Here is a 24798-nt window from a genome sequence, read left to right as displayed (position 1 = left end):
TCCTGCCGTATCCGGTCCGTTGCCTGGCCACGATTTTCCCATGAACGACGCCGGCTCAAATGTATTCCTTCCCATTGCTAATTACCGGGGAAAGGCGATCGGTTCAGGTGCTCGCAGGTTGCAAGCTGTAGGAATGAAAAATAAAGAGCGGCTAGGGACGGGTCGATGCACTGCGCGCGATGCTTCCACGGCAGGTTACAGTCATCGAGGAACGGGCAGAAAATGCAGAGTGGTCCGCGCATAGGAAATGTTATGACAGATCGCACAGGAAGGCAGCGGTACATTGCCGGTAAAAGGAACAACGCGGCAGCGTGCGAGGTGCTAATGCTGAAGTGCTCTGATGGAGAGCTGGGGAACCAAATTACTGGCACCTTCCTCGAGAGGAAATATTTAAGAAAATATCACTGTATCAATCGAATCTATGCGAAGGGAGCACTATCATTTGTTTGTACGAAACTAGCTTTAGGGGAGAACGGGGCTGATTGTCTCAAGGGGTAGGTTGACTAGTCGTTAATAACTTTGCACCGACATATGCTCTTCTGCGGAAAGATTTACTGTAGAAAGATGTCACTTCTACTATGGCATGCATTTGTGTCCGACCCTGCGATCGTACGTTTTTTAACAGTTATCAGCGTTTGTCGAAAAATTCACTACGTAGGTAAATATTTTTTCTTAAAGATTTTATTCTCTTACGCTCTATATAGTTACAATACCTACAATAAATGTTAAGGAACTATTTTAAGGCTTCTTTATTAGACAATCTATTGACATAGTAATTTTGTTTATACATAAATAAATGAAGGTTATATAGATTATTGAAGTCAAAATGATCGGTCGGGACTGGTTGACTAATAACGTTAATAAAGTTTAAATTGTTATTTCGTTATTCAGAAAGCGATTTTCATTTTTGGTTTAAATTTCATTGTGTTATAATACATTATAATTAATCATTAAGTTTTTCCTATTTCACACGAATACTTACTTAGTATAGTATATTGGAATATATTACTCAATTTCGTAGAAAATGTGGGTTAGGCAGTTTTTGCTGTCAGCGCGTTAAACACAGTGGTGTGCTTCAGGTACACCCCAGTAGGGCAATTCCCTTGAGCTTACAAGTCGCCAACTCAGTCCACTAGAGTATTACGAATGGAAGACGCTTACTACACTTGCGAATTTACACAAAATCTGTGCAGCATGTGTTCCTTGATCGACGCTACCCTTTTCATCCCTTCCTGCTTTTACATTATAACATGCCTTCCACCCACAATAGCATCACCTCCTAGGCTCACGTGAATCAATGCCTCCGAAGTAACATAACCTGCGAAACCTTCGTACAGAGCACTTTAAATTGGAGCTGCACACGAAGTGACACTGGACCTACCCCAAATCCTCATCCTCAGTCACGTCCTCCCATCTTGTACGATATTGCAGAGGACACCTTTAGCAAGCTCGAAGGTTGAAGCAAACCTGCCTCGTCCCACCCCGACAGGGTTGCGGCGAGTTTCGAGGCGCTGTCGGTACCAAGGGCAGCGTGTACCAAAATGACCAGCTCGGGGCAGGCTAATCGGTGGAATCGGCGATTCGAGAGCGCAGCCGGCATCCGACATCGACATCCGATTCGGGAATTAATCGATCCGGTTCGCGGAAACGGGCAAGAGCGAAGGAGTCGGCGGAAGGGCACGTTGGTTTCTCGTGGCTGGCGTGGGCGACGACGAACGCGAGGTTGGACAGATCGGTGGGCGTCCACCGGTTCGCCCAATTGGTCGATCGAGCAGGTAATGGTCGGTGGGCGTCAGGTAAGCTCAGATGCGCGGCATGGAGTGCGCACTTGGCTGCCTTTAGCCGGCTTGTTCCATGCATCCTCGCGGCTCCCGGCTTCCCCCTCGCTTACTCGCGCTCGCTTCGACCAAGCCGCCGATGTTCGTCCACCTCTCCCTCCGGTCGCCACCTCTTCCACCTTCGATGATCCAGCCTGCCTGCCTGCCTGCCTGCCTGCCCGCGCGCGATCGTAATCAACGCGAGCGAGCCCTGCGTCTTCGGGCTAGCTAGCTCGCTCGCTCGCTCGCTCGCTCCTGCCATCGCGCGCCGCCGCGCTCCTATGCTCCTCTTCCTCCCTCGTCCACGACATCCGCGTCCTCCTGTTCGTCTTCGTCAGCGCCGCGGCGCCTTAAATCTTGATCTCACCTCGACTGAGCAGCCAGGAGGGTGGGGGTAAAGCTAGTCTGGGCGCGCTTCGAGCCACCGAACGGAAGGCAATCTGCTCGAATCCGGCGGACCGCGAGCAGGTTACCCGTTCCTCGTCTTCGTCTTCAGCCGCTACTTCGTCCACGCGCTCGCGTCCACCTCGCAAAGGGTTGCTGGGTTTACGGTCGCGGTCCCGGTCTACGGTGGGGTCTGAAGCGATAAGTACGCGGAACTTGGGAAAGGTAGGAAGAGCAGAGGAGAGTCCTCGCGAGGAGTCACGTGCAGGGGTACACCAACTTACATCGGCTCTCGCGAGCGAGGAGGACGAGAGGTGTGAACGAACGATAAGGAAGAGTCTCGACAGGCGAGGAGCCGAAGAGATCCACGCCGGGGTAGGTGCTCCTTGGACGTTCATCGAGCGCAAGGGGACGAGACTCGCAGGTTACCTGAAATCGGGATCGGAGCAGAACGTTTTGGAGTAGCTGTGGACTGTTCCCGCGAGACAGAAAGCGGTGGGGGTAAGGCTAGTCGTTGGCGCGCTTCGAAACCCCGAACGGGAAGGCAATCTGCTCGAATCCGGCGGAGCACGAGCAGGTTATCCCGTGGTGAGCGCGCGCGTTCCTCGTCGCCCCGTTATTGGAGAAGGCAGCGCTCGAGAGAGCCCGAGAGGACCGGCGAGATCGGACCGGCGGAAGGAGAGACAGAGACGACGCCCGAAGCCGTGAAAGAAGCGGGAATCGAAGCGAAAGACTGGGAAAAAGAGACAGCGGGAAAGAGCGAGTGCACGGGGGGGAGCGTCGGAGGAGAGAGGGACGGAGAGAAGGGCACACACGTCTATAGGTAGTCACGAGCTTCGACGAAGCGCCTGCGCTCGCGAGCACTCCTCGCTGTCGCCTGCTCGCATCGACCACGCTCGTCCACGTAGACGAGGAGACCGACAGCCGACGTGAAAGCTCGCGCCACGATGAATCGCGCTCGCCGTCGGCCCGCCGGACAGGATGTCATTCTGCTTTGCTAATCGGACGCAGGAAGCCACGCCGGACCGTGGCGTCGATTGCGCCCGCGCGACACACCGGGCCAGCTCTTGTGACACCGTGTGCCTGTGTTCGCGTCCACGCCGACGAAGCAGACCGGCTGGCATCGCGAGACCACCGAGCCGAGGACCGTACCTTCAGGACGATCATCGAAGTTCCGGGGTGAAACGCTTCCCCGGTGCTCCGCTCCTCTGAATCAACGCTCGTCGCGCTACGAGACCCTTCGACGCTCGGTGCTCGCTCCGACGCGCTCGTCCCACGCCGAGACGTAGCCTGTGACCTCTGCCACCGTCTAGGAGCGAAGCTTGGAACGCTGGCAACCAGCGGAACCCCGTGACGCGGGCAGATAGGGGTTGCGCTCGCGACGACGGTTAGAATCGGGTCAGGCCCGGACACCGTAAGTATCCGTCGGATGCGAAAGCAGGAAGAGAAACGACTCGAACATAGGGTCGGCGGTAGCTGCAGAAGTGGAGGCAGAGGGGGAGGAGGTGGAGGAGGAGGAGCTGGTGTGGAGGGGCTGGTGGTGATCGTCTGGTGATGATGATCGGTGGCGGCGTCGCGACCCCTCCTGGTACTGCCAAGTCGGCGGCTGCGATCGACAGCGAAATGGTGCAGGTCGACGGCATTGGCAGTGGTAGTGTCAGTGGCAGTGCTAGTGGTAGTGGTAGCCCTGCGACAGGCGCGACTACTACGCGGCTGACCGGCAGCAACAACGCCAGCGGCAATAATAACAATAACGGGGACGTTGCTAATAACAACAATAACAACAACAACAACAACGAGGTACACCAGGTGGTGAACTGCAGCAGCGGCTCCACAGGCACCGCCGACAAGTTCTGCTGCCACGACGACGATGCTCCGGTCAGCACCGGGGTCGCGCGGCCTTGGGAACCACCCTCGCCGACCTTCTCGCAGACGAGGTCGCATCTGCTTCAGGTCCATCCGCCGCATCCTCATCAGCATCCAGCTGCGCACCACCATCAACAGATGACCGTGCCGCCAGTGTCTTTGATCGACGGTGAGTTAGCCTCCGCATCTACTCCGTTCCGCCTTTTTCTCTCCCACGTATAATGGACGAGTGGGACTTCTCTCGCGCGCAAACATCCTTCCAACTATCCCGTTCGCGAGCAATCCCGCGGCCACTCCATCTGGCCCCCTTGGAACCAATCACCCAACCCGGGTCGATGGATAATTGCGAAGGGAATTATGGCCCCCAGCAAACGGCTCCGCGTGACAAAAGTGCTTTTAACGCGACTACCTGCGAGCCACTCTCTTGCGGCCATTCAGAAGATTCCAGATAAACCGCGTGCGAAAACAAAAACCAGCCAATTAAGTCCGCGGACCAGCTTCTCTTTATTAGAGGAGCTCTGTGTCTGCTGGACTCCCCGATCGGTGGACGGTCTCGGAACACTTGTACACACCGTCGCGATAATGGAGAACGGGGGAGTAATCGATGAAACATCCGCGTGACGCTTCGGGCTCCCATTCAGCTCCGGATATTTCCATGAAACGCAAAGAAACCGCGACGAGCGGTTTTTCGGCCGCGGCAAAATCGCCACAATTAAATTTAATTGGCCGACCGTTCGTGCTCTGCTCTACAATCGGGAATCGACAGGGCGTCCCGCGGTTTTTGCTCCTCCCCGACGACTCGCATCCTCTACTTTGTAAGCTTCCGTTGGCACAAGACACGGGGCCAGCAAAAAAAAACGGGGGAACTGATTGCACGCTGTCGATTGTTTCTTCAAACGTAACAGGGGCGTTCGATGCATCAGTCGCTGAATATTACATAACGCGCTAATCGGCAGAAAGGGTGGGCGCGACGTTTATCTCTCGCGCATCGCGTTTTCGGCCACCGAAGAAAAAGAAGGGACGGTCGAGTCGCGTTAAGCGAGCGTGACAACAACGTTCCGTGGCTCTCCAGGTGTCGAAAGCAACCTCGACCGGCCCGGGTAAGCAGACTACACCCAAGGGATGATACGATCTTCCCCTGTCCCCGATCGTATCGCCGCCCGGGGCCCTTTAAATCCTTAATGCGCGAGAAATCACGGGTAATTTCGCGTTAAATGTGTACTTGTTACGCGTCAATTAACTGTCCGCGATAAATGCGGGCATAGGTAGCGGCCGCACCTGCCCGTGTGTGTACAAAAGGGCGCGTCGAGCTGCCTCGGAACGAACGAGATCGTGGATCCAGCAGGAATATTTCCCCGGAGATAAACATCTGCACGAGCCACGATGTTTATCGTCGCGTCAGTTAAGTCATCGGCTGGCAGAGAGCCGAGGACCGATGAAAATTACCCCGGGGAAGCGTGCTTCGATATTTCCATAATGCGAGGCGCATGGAACGAGCCTCGGCCGAGGGGACGAGCCTGTAATATAAGCAGGAGAAATATAAGTTTTTGCTGGCGCGATACGTCCTTCTCGATCCTTCTCGATCGACGAACGTTAATTGAATGGCCCACGGGGTTGAGCGGAGCCTAAACACCCCGGCTCGCGTCATAAGGTGTCCGCCTGTGAACGCCCACGGGGCCGTTTTCGCGGCGACGCACGGGACGCAGGACGAAGGAGGCCTCTAAACGGACCGTCGACCCTCCTCCGGGAGAAGCCGCTGATAAGGAATACGTGGCGCGCAATCAACGACCCAAGGATGCCCATCGAGCAGATGCCCGCGACGCGTCCAACTACTGGTATATTCAGCGATCCTTTCCGTGGTTTACACTTGCCAGATGAAACGACGCCTGGGCTACCAGCCATACTCGTTCAGAACCGGTTTCAATGCGTCGCCAACAGTACGTCGTTTAGCGAGAGGAGCTGCTGCTCTCGTTGAACCTTTCAATATCTGTCCGTACTGTCCGGTACGCTCGACTTCTGTTCTCCAGCGGAGAGAGCCTCGGCCACCTCGATACGTGTCTCTTTAGCTAGAGGCTCGCCCCGTGGGTATACACCGAGCGTGTTCATTGGTCATTAATGTACGAGGTGTTTCGACGAGGTGGGAAACAGGAAGGCAGGTCATATAACTGGGGACATTCGAACCGAGCCCTGATTGCTTCACGCTGAACTCAGCTCGAAGTTGAGCGAGGTGTTCGCGGACTCGGATAGTCGATTACGATTAATATTCATCGGGCTACTTAGGATGCTCCACGGGACACAGGCATTTGCGGACCTCAGACTCATTATCAAACTTTGCGACCAAGCGCTCGTTGAGGCATCCTGTAGCGTCAAGTAGCGCGAGCGTAACGCGTCTTTCTGGTAGTTCTTTGATCCCCTTGAACCTGCTGCTACATCGGCAGTCGTAAGTCGCCTCGGTGAGACGGTGCGAGACAGTTCGCGCCACCAAAGTGACCTGCTGGTTTAGAGCCGATTTCTCCGGGGAAAACACAGTACAACTGCTCTATCGCTGAAAAGATAGGGGAAGCAAACTAAGTGCAATTTAACATATATTAAAAATTAAGTGCTTATATTTTGTTTAAATACCAGCGCTCGTTAGAGACTGATACCTAGAATATATTGTTACTGAAACGAGGTGCCAATTCGGCTGTGTTTATACCTAGTAAGCATTTATAAAAAAAACTGTTACGTATACTTCGCGGCAAAATAAACACATTTCAAAACAAAAAAGAGACAGCTCGCGCAATAGGGTATCCGTAAACGCGTTGAAGGCGAAAAGGACGGCCCGTTTATGCAGGCCTGATAAGGAACAACATCACTTACGGAATGATCCGATACCCGCCGCTTCTATCCGACAGATTTTACTGCCACACCCAGCAGGTATTCCGAGACAGGTATCGCGGGGCCGCGCCGGTAGTTGGCAGGTATCTTCATCTGTCCAGAGCAGGGGTTCCACTTTGTTGTTTCCCCCTTTCTGGCGGTCTCCTCGAATCGGTGTCCTCTATTGTGGCGTAACGAAACACGGCCGTTCCGTCCACCGTCGGCCACTAATTAGAATCGGCCAGCGGCCAGCGAGCGGCGATAGATCAGCCCTAGACCGTCCGCGGGGACAACAGACCGCGCGGAATATACGAGCGCGTAAACATTTACGCGGGGGACCGTTCGGGCTAATTAAACGGGGGCAATATTCAATCGAAGTATGCGCAGCTAATTGGACCTAGTGTCCATTCGTCTCGAGCCGCGCGATTTATTCCCAGCCAGCCGTGGATGACCTAAGTATCTCGTTCCTACCCCGCCTGAATTTATGGCCACACCCTGCGCGCACTCGAAACAGGTACCTCGAAGCCTCCACTTTCGTCCACAGATTCCACCGTTCCGTTGGATTTCGGGGCCGCTCTATCGGCTCCAGCGCGGACTCGCGGCGCGATCCGTCGATCAAATTGATCGGACACGACAGCGTGAAATCTGCCGGATCGCGGGGGCCGCGAGCCTGGCACCGGGGTCGCGTTTATCGCCGCGACGATCTCTTGTGATCTCGCGCAATCGGACGATTTCCATCGATCGCAACCCTCCACCTCGGAGGATGGAGTCGGCAAGCACGGCAGTTGCGCGGGGATTTTTTTTGGTATCGATTATATCTGTCGCCTCGCGCGCAACGATCGGTCTTTTCCACGGGGCAATTTCGAGTATACGAAAGAATATAGAGGAGCCCGATGGCAGGAACTCGTTCAGAACCGGTTCTAGGGCCGGCGTCGATGCAACGACACGACGCATTTCTTTCTGTGCATCGGCTACTTTCGTTTTCACGACATCCCCGATAGCTTTGACACGGAACGAGCGCGGAATGCGCGTCGACGCGCCTTCCAGAACAGGCAGGACGCGTAGGTTTCGCCGGGCTCTCGCGAAACCATTCCCAACGGATGCCTCTCATCTGCGCAAAGTGCTTGCTCTCCTGTGTCCCTCCCCGCGCCGCACCCCGCGTATCGCCGTTTCCCTGAAATTGCGCTCGACACGTTCGACCGGCCGTATACAGCTTCCAAAAGCGTCCTGTCTGCGTCCTGTCTCCGCGCGGCAGCGTCCGCCGTTCGAAATAATTAGGAGATCATCCGATAACTTCGCCGCTGCAACAATAACAGCGACGATAGCCGCGCGCAGTCTGTCGCCCAGCTAGCGGGCGTAAATTTTACTGGCTGATAGAGTTTATGAAGAGGAGTGTCGCGCGGCGTAGGCTACGGCAGATTAATCGCACTCGCGGCACTCGGGCGTTCCCACCGCGAACCGTGTTTACAGCCTTTTTAGACAATCGGGCAAGATAAATGCAGCGCGAGATGGGAAACTGCGGCGAACACGGGTTTGCGGTTGTTTAGGAAAATCCTGAGAGTTCAGTGTCGATCGTTGTACCAATAGAAATATAGGGGAGAGCGGGGACAAACGTAACGGCGTCGTGAAAGTAACACACCACCTTCTACCCTCTTCCATGAACATTTCCAAAACGTTTGATTTACACAGTTACATATGTATAGTCTCTTTTATTGCACTGACAAGGGAAGATCCCCGACCCGAAAATTCGAAAAATTCTGAGACTTTGTGAATATGTAGAGGATTTCATTCGGATTACAACGCATTTTTTGTTTGCTGCCTAAATTCGTTATGAGGGGTGAAATTAACCCCCGAAAATTCGGCTATTTTCTGATTGTTTTGTAACTCGCAGTCTATAAGATATACAAATAAAGTTTCAAGACAAAAGTTACTTCTTTTAATTAGGACTATCATTTGGTAACTTGCAGATCTTAAAGTTCGCGAGTTATAAGACAGAATTGGAAAATAGCCGGAATTTAAGGGGTCAATTTCACCCCCTTAGGGCGAATTTGGGCAGCAAGCAAAAATTTCGTTGTAATCAGCAGGAAATCCCCTGCATATTCACAATGTTTCAGAATTTGTTGAATTTCCGGGTTCGGGATCTTGCCTTGTGAGTGACGCTGAGCAGTAATACAAATCGTATACTGTGGGCAAGGTAAAATTGTAATTTAGATCATTCAGGTAAGTTTCTTCTATTTTTTTTTTTGTTAATATTCGTAGTTAAACTATAGATATTAAAGCAATTATTTGCTAGAGCGTTCTTAGATAATGTCTTTAGAAGTTCCTGCACTTGATTTCAACAAGTCTTGTATAGTTTGTATGTTATAACAGTTCTATTCTGAAAAACATGGCTGGGGACGAAAGTAACACATCACTATGGGGGTGAAAGTAACATGTTACATGTGCGAGCAAAATTGCATACAGGATAAGAATTCTTCAGAAGATAATGATTGTCTATGTCTGGTTTGTTTGGATCAGTGTCTAGATTTTAAGGGTTAGTCCCACGAAGACTCCATGGGTGATCTTCACTGCGTATGTATGTCATAATTTTAATTCGGAGTATGTAAAATTTAATATCTATCATTCAACTAAATACGCAATACCAAAGAAATGTCCGAAGCTGGTTATGCTTTCTACCTTTCGTTATTTAAAATTTATTTGTTTTTATTGTTACTTAAAATATGTGTATTTAAATGTTTCTTTCTATCGTTTTTTTTTTAAATAAAAAATCCTATTTTGCGTTGTAAGAAGTGTTTTACTTAATTCACCCCAAAATAATTAGCGTTACTTTCGCCCCCACCGTATGTTACTTTCGTCCAACCCCTGCAGGACAAAAGTAACAATGACGGTCACTGCGGAAAACTGCCATAACTCTTTGACTACTTATCACGTAAGGCTGAATCTGAGCTCAAATGATAGACAAAGAAACATACTATTTTAAGGCAGCATTGTCATTTTTATATCTATAAAAGGTAATTGTAGGCCAGGCTAAATGTAAAAATGTTACTTTTCTCTCCGCTCTCCCCTAAACCACACTAATTCCTCAGAAGATCTGTATCTCGAGACCAGTAGCGCCACCAAAGGGAGAGCCAAGGGCCCTGGCACCCCCAAATAAGGGACTTTATGGAAGAGAAGAAAATTGTAAATTGTTCTTTAACTGAGTTTTTATAGTCACCCAACGAATTTTATTGAATTTCCAGTAAAACTATTTTATTCCTCCAACTCGGTGCCCCCAAGATTAAATCCTGAGTGCGCCACTGTGCAGGACTGATTAAGTAGTTTGCATATCTACGTTTATTATACACACCGCTTTTACTAACCACTTACACTTGTACTGGAACGAGACGCGCAACGACAGAAACCACGTCGCCATTATCTCCAAGTACACCAACAATGAATGGAAATTAAATAGTAGGACGCCAGTGATATTACATCCCCGAAGTCTATCGCGAACGCCGCTAGTGCGTAAACACGTCAGAACCGCGGAATCGGCGGCTGTTAAGAGTGCCAATTTATTCATCCGCGGAACGACGGCGCTATAAATCGCACGGGGTTTGCAACGGGCGTAGTTACTTTGTCGAGTGCCAGCGCCGTGTATCGAGCAGAGAAATTACTGTAGGCCGGGTAACGAGTGCCCGGGATTCGCGTAAAATCCATTCGCATCGGTGATCGGCAATTCGACCGGGCCATAAAAGACTAATTAATTAAACAGCCGGTGTGTAAAGGTACGCGCGTCCAGCCGGCTCGTAACCAGTGGAAACAACGCGTTACAAATGAGCAGGGGAGGCAGGTCGTTTCTATCTGCGCCGTTTGGAATTTAATTTCCCGTTCACGACACCCTCGGAACGACGATCATCATCGTCGTCGTCGGATCACAGGCTCCAACGGAACGATCCGCCGCGGACGGCGCGAACGGTTGTTTAATATCGTCGTTCGATCGTAAATTATCGTCGCCGTGGATCGTACGAAGCGTCGTTAAGATTATCCGGCCGTAAAATCAGCGGGCCTGTCCGCGATCCGGACGCTAATTACAATTATTCCACGGGCCCGTGATTCCCCGCGGAAATTAAATCGAGATATACACGGGGAGCGTACGAGGCCCGGTCGCGTGATTATTTCGCGCAATTACGGATTCACGGGTGCTATGAAAAGCTGCTGGGTCGTGGTAGAAACCAGGGTGGGGGGGCAGGGGGCAGGGGGAGGAGAGAAAAAGGGAAGACAGAATGGCCGATCGTCTCGTAAACGCGAACTGTCGGCCGACACCCTTTCCGATCGCCTCCTCTCGTGTTCAACCACCTCCCACCTCCCTGTCCTCCTCCTCCTCCTCCTCCTCCTCCCCTCGGCCGTCGCCGCACCCCTTCAGGGAAAGATACGATCGGTGTTCGAGGCTTAAAAGTAAGGCTCGAAAAATGGATCGCTCTCGATGCACCGTGGCCCGTTCGATCGTAAATCGTGCCCCGAACCCCCCCTCCCTCGGCCGAGTGGCACGAAACGAAAACGTCGCCGAGATTAGCCGCCTATAAAATCACGAGGAAGTCGCGAACCGCTCCGAACTGTCCTTCGAGGAATTACGAGGGTCTTCGCGCCTCCGTGTGATTAATCGCCGCGATTTAAACGGGCAGATGCGAGACCGGGCCCCGTGGGCCCCGGCCCAGGGCCACCGAAAGATCGCATCGACGAGATCGCGCGACCCCGCCGCGAGTAATTTAAATTAATTCGCCCGATTACCGCGGCACGTCCGCGCGCTCGTTCCCCGACTCGGTCATTATGACCCGTATTGTTAATGAAACCCGCCGCTCCCCAGCCTCGCCACCATTTTCTCCGGGGAAAAGCACCGTAAAGGGCCCACGCCGCGGGATCGATCGCGGGGCCCGGTCCACGAGGAAAAATACCGTCGACCGTGCAATCTATTATCCATCGACCGAAGGGGCAACCCTCCTTTTCACGAACGATGCAGATTCTGTAGCTGAATCGCCGTGGCACCCTTGTCCCGTCCTTGTCGCGTCGACTAATCGGTGACGTTATCTGACTTTCAGGCGTGAGCTTGCAAAATTGCACCGCGGGCCCATTCGCGAGCGGCAACGGCGGAGGAGCCAGTCGACAACGACTGCTGGAGCTGTCCCACGGGCTCGGAGCTCTCAGGCACTACAACGACCTGGCCAACCACGTGCTGTCGCTGAACCAGCAGGGTGCGGTCGTCACCAAACTTCTGGGTAAGTTCTCCAAACTCTGCGCCGCTAGGATTCCCTCTTGTCAAATCGTCCCGACGCACAGTGGTCGAAAATGACACGTTAAACAATTTGTTAACATAATCGATTTCAGTAATATTCAACGAGATAAGTGCAATTTGGAAGGTACATTGTTTTTATGACGTAGGTACCCACTAAGTACGGATCCTTGGAAATTTCATCCCCAAGGGGGTGAAAAGGGGTAAAATTTATTTTCTCGGACTCCTTAATATCTCTTAGGTTTTCGCCTCCGATAAATATTTAATGGTTATATTAATCACGTATTTGCAGTGTTTGTCGCGGAAATGATAAAATTAGTAAATAATGTTGTTTTTTTATCGTTAACAATAATTTTTTAACAACCATTCATTAGAATATCATTCTATACAGTGTGACTCACATTTATAGATTCATAAAATATATAATTATACCTGTAGGTTTTGAATAAACAACGCGTTTCTTTCGTAGGATTCGTATTTTTCCAGTTTTTCTCAACTTTGAGCGGCCACATTGGATCCGCCACCTTCTTTTTTCAAAAAACCTGCAACGGATTCGTAATCAGCGATACCTAATACCCCAGTATACCAAGGGTCGTTGATTTTCCTTTCGATTTGGCGTGGAAATTAAATTTGAACGCCGACCGTGTCATTTTCGACCACTGTGCGACGCATTGTCGATTCTCCCGTCCCGAGATGAACGTCCTCACCGTTACGCGCACCGATGCGCGACGGGGATCCGCTCGCGGCAGCTCGCTTCCTCGACGAAGTCCAGGAGAGTCTGAGCCCGTCTTTGGGTAATAACAGACGTCGAGGATCCGCAGATGTGCTCGAATAGCGATCGTTTAGCCGAGCGAAACCGACGCGCGCGAAATCAGTCAGCCAGCCGGTCTCGCGATCTCCGCGATACCAAACAGAGGGACTTGAAACGTAGGAGCAAGTAGTCCGCGAAGCTGGCCGGGACTCGCGGCTATCGATCGCTATTATTTCCCTCGACGCCGAGCAATTATTTGCCCGTAATTGCCCCCGTGCACCTTCGTTAGAGCCAGAGGATAAGTATCTGGCGCTTTGTAACACGGAAGCGAGCGATTCCCTCGCAATCTCTTCTAAATCGTCCGTAAAGCAGCGAAATTACAGTATTTCCTGAAACCTCGGGAGCACTATTCGCCGGGCAAGAATGCCACCGGAGGATCAGCTAGATTCACCCTCCGGAGACCGGGATCGTTCGGTTGACGGACGTGTGCGCGTTTCAGACGTGACGCCGCGTATCGGCCGGAAGCGTGGCACCCGAGACAACCTCGACACGGTGCAGTTATCACGGCGAAAAATGTCGCTGATCGCCGGAGACACCGGCGTCGAAGTCACCGTGCCCCGCGTATCGGTTAACCAACGCTGTCGCTCACGATGACTATTCAGAACGCTCGGCAAACCCGTTTGCCCGGGCGATTTTCCGACGATTTTCGGTTTCCCCCGTGCGCCGGGCACGGACGTGTTGACGTTAATCGGCCAGCTCGTCGCTGTCCGACGTGACTCGAGGCTCGCCAGATTTTACGGGTGCAAGCAAGAAAGGGCAGCCCGCATCGGCACGAGGAAAACTGAGTTGTAACGAGCGTCGCAAAGAAATGCTGCTCTTTCGGGCTCGTTAGCCGCTGGAGATTAAATGGTAGGTAACGGCTGCTTCTTGCGCGCGTAAAATGTCAAGCGGAGCGCGGCTCGAACGTCCGCGAATAATTTGTCAATAATTGCCGCTTCGGCCTTCCGAGGTATCTTCTCGCTGAATTTAGCAGACAGCAGTGCGAAGAAGCTGGGTGGGAAGGTTAAGCGAAAGTGTCGACACATGTTAAATATCGCTAAACGAACAACGAACGTGGCATCGATGCAATTCTCGATACACCCCCATCAACCAACAAGGGCCCTCCTCAAATTACCGGAACTGTACCTTTGTCGAATTCGCGCAACACCTATTGCTTCCAAGCACCGCAAAAAAAAAGTGTTCCATCGATGAAGCATGTGATTCGAAGCCGTTCGCGACCGCTGCCTACGTGAAACGTGGGCAAGCAAACGGTACTGGGAGTTAGGGTGCCAAGCACCGTGTTCGAATTCCACCGAAATACCAGCTCGTCGTTTTGGTGAACGGTGAAAAGCAGGGGGGCGAATTGAGTGTTGTGGCGTGGAAGATCAAGTCGTGTATAATCAACGACCAGTCTGAATTTGTCATACTCTTATGACGGGTTAAAACCACAAGAGCTCACTGAATTTTTATTGTAATTGACGCGTGATAGATTTATTGTCAATAGTTACAAATGCACTGTGCAATACTATTGAAGCGTATAATTCTTAAGGTTTTGCTGAGTCCTTGAATCGTGTGATTCTGCTTACACGTGATTGAGTTCTCGAATCGTGTGACTCTGATTAAGTGATATTGAATTCTGACATTCTGGTGTCATGGTCGCTCGCAGGAAAGCTAAAGTTTCCCTCTCCAAGGAATTCGGCGAAATAGTGGTGGTTCCAGAAGGAGGGTTGAAAACGACTGATTGGCGTACGCGTACCGTGAAGAACAGTGGTGAGGGTGAAAATAGCGGGAGAAAATCTAAGACTTTTGGGCCTTGGCGTGGTGACCGCGCGGCTGCAATAAAGTGCGCATCTGCTTGCTGCCCTTATCCCTCTGAACTTTCCAAATTGGCTGCGCTAATAGCCACGCTCAGTAGGCTTTACAATTGAGTTTTAATAAAAGTCCCGAGTTTATGGACGAGGACGGAAAGCCAAGTGGCCGCCAGATGACGAACGCTGCTTCGAGGGAAAAACCCTGGCCATCGGCTAGATTACAACATAGCTTCTCTGAACATCGAGTTTGGCCGCGCAGGTGCGAGAGGATGCAGGGAAAATGTGATCGGGACCGCGAGCAGCGGCGGCTGTGGCGCGGACAGGAGCCAGGATCGCTGGAAGAGGAGGAAGAGGAACGCAGAACGTGGCCGAGGGGAGCAATAAAAAATGGAGGCGAGCCACCGAGAATCGGTGGAACGCCGGTTTCTCTCTTCCTCGGCTGGCTGCTACCTTGGTCCTCGTTAACTTTACGAGCCGCTCGTAAAAATACCGTTCGGCCTGCTCTCCCGGCTCGCCGGTAATGTCTTCATCTCCACCGGATACGGACTCCTTAGGCGCCTCGAGGTGAATATAATGTACCATAATCGACCGGCCAATTACTTAACAGCGGCGAACAATTAATCCCCTGGTTCCTACGTGGTCCCCGGCCGCCGATTCCTCCTCGGCCAGCGCTGCAATCTCTCCTCCGCGATCGAAGGAGAGAACCCCCTCTCGCGGCCGCGGAACGCGTGCAAACGGCCGATCTCATCGGTCATTCCGGGAATAGTTTCTTCGCCAATCTCTCGATATCCTGGACAAATGGCCTCTATTATTGGAGAACACTCGACGCAGAGATTATAGAGTTCAGCGTCCTGGATTAGCGATATTTGACGTGCCACGACCAATCAGTAACTGTGGTCTAGTTACACCCTTGGGACCTGGTACCTTGTAATGCTTCCAAGAATATGGGTAACTAAGCATTGGAAGCTCGGTGGAAAAGTGGTGAAGCCGCGACTCATAGCGGTGCAGCAACCGCGCGCAATAAATTTCATCCACGCGGGGTGGAGAATTCTTCCACGCGACGTTATCGTCTAATTTCCCTAGCGTTCTTGTGCTCCGATAATTAATTCAGCCGCCCCTGCTATCGGTCTTCTTATCCGTGCGTAAGAAGATCGATCGCCGAGATGGTCGCCGATGGAAATACCAAGTTGGGTCGAGGGAACGCGCGGAACGCGAGGCGACGAGCGTCGCGGTACACATTTGCTGATAACGGCGAGAGCGCAGCCAGGGCCGCTCGCTCCTCCGCGATTACATCCATTTTCCATTATGAATCCAGAACGGGGGGAGCCTCTTTCCCGATGATGCTGACCGCTATAGCTCTCCTCGAGCCGGTAAGCAGAGGAATCAGAGTTTCGTGCGATTTCTTACATTAAACGGGCCCTCCCTCGAAAATGTGCACGCGGGCAGGAGAGGCGCGCACACGTGCACGCGGAACAACGCGCAGAGGGGCAGAGGATGAAACACAGAAAAAGAAAGGGAAAAGGAGAAGGACGGAGGGGAAAAAGAGAGACAAGGGGCAAGGAATTTTGCTCGAGGCATGGATGCCTATTAGGTGGATACATCGTTTATACCCAGCACGCACTTCACCCGTGGGAGCGCACGCGATATCCTGCCGGCTTTAGCCGTCATTATTGTTATTAATAATAGTACGTAACGACCGATAATTGCTCAAGTCTGACTGCGCCTCTAGTTTCCATTACCTTGCCGTTTCGAGGACTCTCCCGCGGACGGTTTTCAGTGGCAGGCACCGTCCATCGCCGATCTCTCGTTAAACACTCTGCGACGCGTATCGCGCGTGCGACTCTCTCACTCCTCTGTATCGTAGACCTTCCCACCAATATCCTTTGACGCTAAGAACCGATAACTCTAGATGTAATGAAAATTTCTAGCGCACCTTTGAACGTCTAGACTCTAGGGAAACAGAATTTTCATTGAACGCCCTAAACATCTCGCCCAGAAGATCCATCGCGCCAACATGGTACTTGAAGCGAACTGAAAAACTTCCCCAGAAAATTATTGATAGAATTGCCAACTTTACCACTCAACTGTTCGGACTCTGAAGCCACGTTTTCGACTTTTCCGTCCGCGTTGCGCCGCTGAATAGGCATCGCGGATTTGAAGCTAACGAGCAGCCGAAGCATCGAATCGCGACGCATTATCTCGCCGTTTATTGGTCTTGGTATTTATTCATTCACGTAACACCTGCGCGTCTCTGAGCGCATAACCTGTCTGCCTTACCACAGCCATTGTCGCTAATGATAGCACGGGACGTTCTATAATTACTCGAGTCTGGCTGCGCCTCCAGTACACAGCCAGGCTCATCCACTTCGAGCGGCGGCTTTCCCCAGGGACCGCCGGCCCACGGAGCCTAGAGCCGAGGGTGAAGTAGTAAAATCAATGGTAGCGTTACAGCGAAGCCTGACCACGGCTCGTCGCTGTCTCAAACGGATTATAATCGCCCCGAGAATCTGTGATGCCGGAGGTCCTGAAACCACCCCCTAAGTGAATCGACAGTGGCGAAGAGAGCGTTGATGAACGATAAACCAGGACTTTTCGCGATCTAATACCACTCGGGCTGCATCGTGTATAGAAATGGGGAATTAAATTAAGTTACGGTTCACGGGAGTCATAGATAGCTCGTAATATCCTCTCGAGCGGAACGTACTTGCGAAGAATGTCTAGGTAAGTAGATTACCAAGCACTAGGACGAGAAATTTGGATTTATATGCATTTCGTATAGACCTCCGACCGATGAGAGTGGTAACGTAATGGTGGAAAAAGAAGCTCATTAAGTCAGCCCGAGCTTTCAGCTCCCAACGCTTGCTTCTGAGCCGATTAGCTAATCGAGGCGAGCCCGAGGCGTTGCTCTCGCTTCGACCGATCCGAGCAAGGAGGTGAGAAACGAAGGCAGCATGGCAGCCTGTACACGTATCGGAAACGTTATACGGGCGTCTATTCACCGATCGGCTCATATTAGATATCTCTGATTATCGCAGGCTATCGCATGCCGGTATCGTTTCTCGTGCTAAGCTTCTAATGACCGCGCCGTGGGCCCGCCCAGGCACGAAGAGGATCAGGGTAGAACGGGGCGAATCGCATGAAAATAAGAATTTAGTCCATGTTTCTTATAATATCGCGATTCGTAGTACCTCGTTCCTCGCCCCTGCAATTACCGCAATAGCCCGTCAATTGTTTTAAGTCATTGTTTGGAGCTGGCATACGTTTTCAATGAGATGGACGCGTGCGGACGTTACAATTTTAGTCCGTATTTAAAATAAAAAATAAGGTGGAAAATGCAAATGTGTTTATTGTTATTAGTTTGCACGATGTCCAAGTTTAGTATTTGATGTATTTTAGACTATTATATCATAATATGTTTATGTAATCTACAACCTTTGAAAGACTTATATAAGAGGCTAATCGGATCGCGTTATTTGGGGCGAATCGGATCACTCTTTTTTTTCATTTGAGTATTTTTATGATTATAAATATGGTAATTGTTTATATACAAATGGTTCGTACGTATGTAAAAAACAGCACTCGGGAATCACGGTGTCCAAAACAAGTTAAAGGAAGCTGTGATAAAAATTAAATCTAAAAAAATGATGAGAAAACTAAATAAATTAATGGTCTTGAGAATATGGCATTGTATTTACTGTGGTGAAAAATTATATCCTTCCGATCTGTTTGTTAAGTAGTGTCACTTGACTGCACTGTCATTAAATGAGATTTGGTTAAGTTGATTCTACAGATTTTGTTATGAATATTTCAGTTTTTTCAGTAATTTATGGATTATCCAATTCGCCCCAAGTTTCGGGACGAATCGTATATTTCTCACTTTTCGTTTTTTGTTTATAAATGACAGATTTTTATGTTTACTTTCCACTTTTATATATTAATGTTGAAGCCAAAGGTGCACTAATCACGAACGGATAATAAGAAATTAGTTTCTTAATGTTTGACTATTCTTTTTTTACCGTCAAACACAGAGTGATCCGATTTGCCCCGGTCTACCCTAGTATCCGATGTCGGGAACGTATGCTCGCTCGAGACTTCAACGGAGGATCAACTGTATCGCCTTGGTGCCTCCATTTTGTCAACACGAAACCAGGGATCTTCCTCCTTCGAGGCTGGCGATCTTGTTTCGAGGCCTCGCCATTAATATCCCTAGATCCCTGTTACAGACAAGCATTCTCTAATCGCAGCCTCTATTCGCCTGCTAACAACCCTGGCAAACACTTGATCCGAAATTCTCCCTGGAATCTCACAGGGTCGCGAGTGCACGCCAGAATGCGGGCAAATCAAGTGTTCGTACGCATCGGGGAGATTTTTAAACAGAGCTCGACAGTGGATATTGACAGGAGAGCGGGCAACCCTGAAAGCCGTTACTTGCCGATGGTCGCGTGATTTTCCGAAATTATATGCGGGCTCGGTTGGACGGCTGTGAGACGCGGGGCGCGAGGCACATAAACGCGGCTCGGGATCGGCTTTTACGAGCGATTTTATCGCGAACCAGGAACATTACCGAAGCATCGCGTCCTTGAAGTTCGTTCTAACGTGTTCCAGGTACGCTACGCCCGCCGGGTTTAATCGGTGGCAGCAAGCCGAAAGTAGCTACGCCCGCCGTCGTCGCAAAGATCGAGCAGTACAAGAGGGAAAACCCGACCATCTTCGCCTGGGAGATAAGGGAGAGGCTCATCTCTGAAGGTAAGCACGCTTTCAAGTTCGTTAATCCATCCGACGTCGCGGCTTGGGAGAACTCCGAACCGCGGAAGGACAGGAGGAAGAGTGTAAATATTCCATGATTTCCACGATTACGCGCGGTATCGGTAGACCGCAGTCGTGAATGAAGCTTTTCCTCAATGAACCACGCGATTATCAATTGTTACTCCCGGAGAATATAGACCCGCGGCTCGAGACAAAGGACAACTATGTGGTTACGGGTTTGGACCAACAGTAATCGACGCAAACTAGCGAGCATACTTCTCGTTCAATTACGGGCAAGTCGTGTGCCCCGTGCACCGGTGCAAATCGTCCTGTAATGATAGTCGTACGTGTCTGCGAGCAACGTACAATTGCAAGGTGGAATCAAGAACCTCTTCCACGGCCTTGTCCACCGACACGCTTTATTCTTTTCAAAGCTACCTCCGACGCGGCCAGCCACCGTTTTACATTCCTTTGTACGATCATCGTCGCCCCCCCTTCCCTTTCGCCTATTAATTACCCAAAAATTTCTCCTTTGAACGCCACCCGGTAACGTCACCCTCGATTTACATGAAAAGCGTACTCGGGTGCGCGAGAAAGAACCGGATGAGCCTCATCGTCGTTGATTTGAAAAGAACGGAATTCTGGAGACGCCTGGAAGGCGTTCGTTCGAAATAAAGGTCGCGTATCCGTGCGTGGGACGTGGAACCTACTTTTCAGCAGCGGAATGATAGGAATGGGCTCGAACGTGATACTTCAAGTTCACCCGTAGAACGTAAACGAGTCCGAGCTCCCTATTAGACCAGCGTGAACTAAGTATTTCAGCACGGTACCAAACGTAGAGCAGTAACCCACCTAGAACGCATGAATCCTCGTCTCCATGAGCAGTTCCGCAACTCCAATTCCCTAGCACCAATTCCAACGAACAAGCAAGGAGAAGAGAACGTAAACAGAGTGTTCCAGAAGAAGCACCCTCTGTTGTTTGCAGGCGTCTGCAGCAACGCGACAGCTCCCTCCGTCAGCAGCATCAATCGAATCCTGCGGAATCGTGCCGCGGAGCGCGCAGCGGCGGAGTTCGCTAGGGCTGCCGGGTACGGGCTGTACGCTGCTGGCCCTCATCCTTACTTCAACAGCGCCCATCAGCACCCGACCACCAGCCACCACTTGCCCGCGGGCTGGCCAGGGCCCGGGGCAGCGGGTCACCCTTGGATGCTGCCCCCGCTGGCTACTGGGCTCTCTGGAGCGGCTTCCGCTCTGCTGCTGCCCCCGTCGTTAAGCCCGGGAGCAGCCGCGGCCGCGGCCGCTGCCGCCTCCGCGTCCACCGCTGGCAACGCCGACCACTCCTTGCACGCTGACGCGATCGCCCGAGGATACTTGCAAGGTGATCATTGGCTTCGGTGCTTCCGTTGGTGCAGCTGAAATGTGAAATGTCAATTCAGTGGAATCACGTTCACGCCGGGATTAACATTTGCGTGGAGTAGAGTGGGGCAAGAGTGCGCAATTAAAGGCCAGATTTCCCTAAAATCCTTGGCGTTACACTGACAGCACTTATCGTCGTGCAAGAAATAACTGCATTCCCTTATTATTCGACAGGCAGTGACTTCATGTAAATTTACCTGTCACAGCGTATATGAAATAAATATTTCTGAAAAGTGTGAAACGCGAACTTCTACCCGACATGTGGGGCAAAAGTTCGCGTGTTATGGGGTAAAAGAACGCAACGAGTAATTTCCGCAAGTGTTTTATTCTCCTACAAGCAATAGTTGTGGTAATATAGCAAAACGTCTAATAGTTTACGATTAATTTTTTTTTTAATCAAGGTAACAGTAATCGCGCATAACATTATCCCCACCATCGTAGTTTGCGCAGGCATCAGTCTTCTGGAGGATCAGTGTATTCTTCTTCACGCGCGGGATAAATTATTTCTTCCGTAGACGTTGATAGGCGGGCTATTCTCTTTTGGGGACCGATTTGTTTTGTTCCTTCCAAATTTTTTCAGAAGTGGATGTTATTTTTCGGATTTTTTTTTGCTTTTCTGATCATTTCTTTGCACGCTCGCAATAAGATTTTCCTTTCATTGCTTCATTTACCTACTCCATGCTGATTTTTAAACGGGGAGTTTGCATTCGAAATCTTGCCCCATTGCACTATGCGAACTCTTGCCCCCGCAGCTACTTTTCCGTCGTTTGACCAATCCTGCGGCCTGTGAGTAGAACTGAAAACTGCTACCAGTACTCGTGAAAAGAAGAATTCCAGCTCTTTCAAAGGCTATGTTACATAAGACATTTGCAGATCAATTTGTAGGGATAACATTGATTGCTAAAACTAAGAATATTACATCGAAACTAGTTAACTCAGTACTTACCGGAATTGTACGATAATGAAGCGAAGTACAGCTACACAATTCGACACTGTGGACAATTGACTGACAATCGGTGCAGCCAAGTATGTACCACAACTGAATCACTGAAATTCAGACAGCGCGAACTTTTGCCCGCCGCGAACTTTTACCCCACTCTGCTCTGCACGCTTAATGTAATAATCGTCCGGATTCTGGAATCGTACCTAATGTTGAGAGAAACGACATTTCATATGCACCGACTTTGTACGCCCATTAGGTTAATTAGCGCTGTGTTTCGCATAACTCGCGAGTCATCGGAGTGGGAAAGGGGACGTGTCATCGTGCAGCCGTGTGCTTGCGCCGTGCCGTACGATGTTCTATTAAATTACCGCGCGGACTTGCACGATTGTCGTGGATAGCCTCTCGAGTATAATTGTTTATCGCTGCGATGCAATGCGTCACGATCTTGCATTCGAGGCCGATTAGCTGCACGCGCTCTTTGTTCGGTATGTTTTCTCTGAAATCCGACGCGCTGACGAGCGAGGACGAGCTATATGTGCGTTATATCGGCGCGATGGGAAGGCGGTAGAAAAACCTGGCCTGTTGCTCTGTACAGACGGCGACGTGGACGAGGGGAGCCTGGACGGATCGGAGCAGCCCAAATTCCGGCGAAATCGCACCACGTTCAGCCCGGAACAGCTCGAGGAGCTCGAGAAGGAGTTCGAGAGGTCCCACTATCCTTGCGTGTCTACGCGCGAACGGCTAGCCTCCAAGACCTCTCTTTCGGAGGCTCGTGTACAGGTGAGGATCAATTCCATCCCAAGATATCTTTGTCGGGAGGGCTAGCGCGCTGGTTTCGCAGGGCGTGTTCTCGATCGCAGCTTTTCTACTTGACTTTTTTTCACCCCTCTTAGTCGAAAGCGACGCCCGCTCTCGGGGCAACGTTACCAGCGGAAATGCCCGCGCCTCGCCGCCCTCCACCCCAAAAAAATAGTCTGCACGTAGAAGAATAGGCCCTGCATCGCGTGCGCAGCCCACCCCTCTCCCCCGACCCGCCCCGAACCTTGGAAACTTGATCACGAGCCTTCTAACGACCTAACTCGTGACTCTTAGGTTTGGTTTTCCAACAGACGGGCAAAGTGGCGTCGTCACCAGCGAATGAACCTCTTAAAGCGTTCGCCACCGCCACCTCCGCCGCCTCCACCGCCTGCGCCGCAGCCGCAACCGCATTCCGCATCCGGTATGGAAATAACCCGTGCGTCGGGCTGCTCAATCGCCGGAATGGGAGGAGAAAGTAGCGCGTTTCGCGCGGTTGTCACCAACTCCTCGTCCCGGGAGGCGGCCGAACGAAACGAGCGAGCCGAGCGAAACGAGCGTAACGAAAGAAACGAGAGGATGGACAGGCTCGAGCCCGTCGCGAAGCAGCCCGAGAGGAAGCCAAGCGCCTTCAGGATGATCAGTCAGTTGGTCGGAGACGACTCGCCCAGCATACTGAGGCCCTCCAGCCCGACGTACGAGCAGCAGAGGCACGGTACGAACGTCGGACCGGGCGTCGTCGCCGGCGAGTCCGCCAACAAGGCAGACTTCGAGCGCACCGAGGACGAGGAAGAGGACGAGGAGATAGACGTCCAAGACTCGGACCAGGACGTGCCTTCCTCGCCGCCCGTTGCCTGGCGGGACCACTGGACGGACCAGCAACCCCTGGAACTGACCAAGCACGATCGCTGAATTCCTCCCAAGGCTCGCGAACCTCTTCTCGGGGCGGACAGTATCGTGCTCGATTCGAGACTCCGTGGCAGTGGATCGGGACTTGAAAAGTGTGTTCGATCGGACGGATTGTCGAACGGTGATAGAACGTGAAAGTGTAGAGATCCGCCGTTGTGATCGAGTAAGCTCGCGGCCGCGTTCCATCGAGCGGTCGTGACCGCCCAGCCCCGGACCCGAGCGGATGAACGAACTCGGCGCGAGCCTGGAATTTCGGAGGCGGACTATGAATAGTGTGAATGTGGCTGGGATCTTCCCAACGGGCTGGAATCTCATTGAAGATAGACTGTCTAACCGCTCCCTTAATGTCTCCTACTTATTTCTTATCGACGAGCGCTCCCGTCCATCGGCTAAACCGCCCTAGCACCTATAAAGCTACTTGCTACGATTACGGTCCATTTATTACGGTTAAGATTACGCTAAGTGCTACCGAACATCGTCGCGTTGCGTTAAAGCGCGGTAATACCGCCAGTGCTCGTCGTGGCGTTCGTTTATTGGCGACCAGAGCTGCACCGGAGGGTTTTAGATAGGTAATTAATTGCTTGGCCGATACGCGTGGCGCGCCCAACCAAGCTCGTGGACGGTGCGCATCTTATAATTTTACAACGCGGCCGACGCTTCCGTTTCCTCGGTCGCGGGGAGCAGGCTCGGCGCCCCGAGACCTCGGCCGTCCGAGCCTGCTCGGGAGCTAGATAAGTCCTAGCGAATCATTATGCTGCGGATGATGTAACGCGTGGGCACCACCACCAGTAGATAGAGCGTAGGTCGAGGACGATAATCAATGTAACGAACTCTGTTAAAGTGACTTTTATTTAAATGAATTCGTTTGTAAATATCCATACAGCTTTGAGAACACTGTCTTACAATCCACGACGTCTTCGAGCAATCTTCGACACGCATTCGAGGATCCACGCAACCCTTCGCCCATCCAACCAGATATCCCGCCGTCCCGGGGACCATCATCCCTCGGCTCGGATCCCTTTCGTTTCGCAGAGGGCTCCGCGCGAATTCCACGTGCGGGCCACGGCTTTCCCCGAAGTGATTCGTAATTTCGAGGGAGCAGGCCCAGAGACGCGACCGGCGGGGGACGGGTGAGTGAGGCTCATCGACGATTAACTCGAATCTACGGTTTCGTCTGGCTCGCAAATAAGGAATCTGCG

At 51.5% G+C, this 24798-nt stretch overlaps 1 protein-coding gene across 2 annotated transcripts; it reads left to right on the top strand.

Moving 5' to 3' along the window:
* The first annotated feature begins 3552 nt into the window (after positions 1 to 3552).
* On the top strand, positions 3553 to 24471 carry Eyg (eyegone). Of its 2 annotated transcripts, none has more exons than XM_076819700.1 (6): positions 3553 to 4236; positions 11999 to 12175; positions 19396 to 19536; positions 20522 to 20914; positions 22491 to 22675; positions 22988 to 24471. In XM_076819700.1, exons 1-6 carry the CDS (start codon positions 3756 to 3758, stop codon positions 23600 to 23602), a joined length of 1992 nt encoding a protein of 663 aa, XP_076675815.1. In that variant the 5' UTR covers positions 3553 to 3755; the 3' UTR covers positions 23603 to 24471. The 2 variants fall into 2 exon arrangements, with proteins under 2 accessions (XP_076675815.1, XP_076675816.1); XM_076819701.1 differs by having other exon boundaries at positions 23005 to 23333.
* Positions 24472 to 24798: the final 327 nt, after the last annotated feature.

Source organism: Andrena cerasifolii, chromosome 9 (assembly GCF_050908995.1).
Source record: "Andrena cerasifolii isolate SP2316 chromosome 9, iyAndCera1_principal, whole genome shotgun sequence".
Taxonomy (NCBI): Eukaryota; Metazoa; Arthropoda; class Insecta; order Hymenoptera; family Andrenidae; genus Andrena; species Andrena cerasifolii.
Note: the sequence above shows the minus strand (reverse complement) of the source record. Positions and strands in the feature narration are given on the sequence as shown.